This window comes from Asparagus officinalis, chromosome 10, assembly GCF_001876935.1.
Source record: "Asparagus officinalis chromosome 10, Aspof.V1, whole genome shotgun sequence".
Classification (NCBI taxonomy): domain Eukaryota; kingdom Viridiplantae; phylum Streptophyta; class Magnoliopsida; order Asparagales; family Asparagaceae; genus Asparagus; species Asparagus officinalis.
In genome coordinates, this window is record NC_033803.1 from 57,051,056 (window position 1) to 57,051,637 (window position 582).

The 582-nt window shown below is 38.5% G+C and overlaps 1 protein-coding gene across 1 annotated transcript in view; it reads right to left on the reverse strand.

Moving 5' to 3' along the window:
• Positions 1-241, reverse strand: part of LOC109825177 (biotin synthase) — a 14,064-nt gene extending 13,823 nt beyond the window's left edge. The window contains 1 exon segment of the mRNA XM_020391947.1: positions 1-241. This exon segment is cut by the window's left edge and continues 7 nt beyond it. Within this exon segment, the coding sequence (XP_020247536.1) occupies positions 1-89 (89 nt within the window). The 5' untranslated portion in view covers positions 90-241.

Here is a 582-nt window from a genome sequence, read left to right on the forward strand (position 1 = left end):
GCCTCCGCCGCCGCCGCCGAGGTGCTGAAGCACGAATGCAATGGCCGAGGAGCGCCGAGACGGCAGCGAAGAGATCGGATTAAGATCATTTTTTTTCTCTCTCTCTCTCTCTCTTTTTTGCTATTATTGGTAATAGTTTTCTCCCTTCTACTTGTTCTTAATATGAGAGAGAGAGAGAGAGATGAAGCGAGGGCAGCGTTGCAAAGTAATGGAGACAAGGGCGATGGAACCGAGATGAGTTTTTCAGATATTAGAAACTTTATTTGTTTTGTTATATCTGTAATCAACTACTTTCCAACAACTTCAAATCCTATGGCCCGCCAATGTAATAACCATAATTTATTAGTTGAATTAGACCTATTCCCCAAAAAAAATCAAAGCAGACCTTGTCTAAAAATATTTATCAAAATAGACATAGTTTCTGCCACACTGGTTGAAACTAGGTTGATTTTAACAAATATTTTGGGAACTATGTTGATTTAAAAAAAATTGTGAACTCTACGGGAATGGGAATCCCGGAGAGTTTAACATACAATTTAACTTCAATGAATTGCAACCCCGCCAAGTTTGGAAAATTTTTAA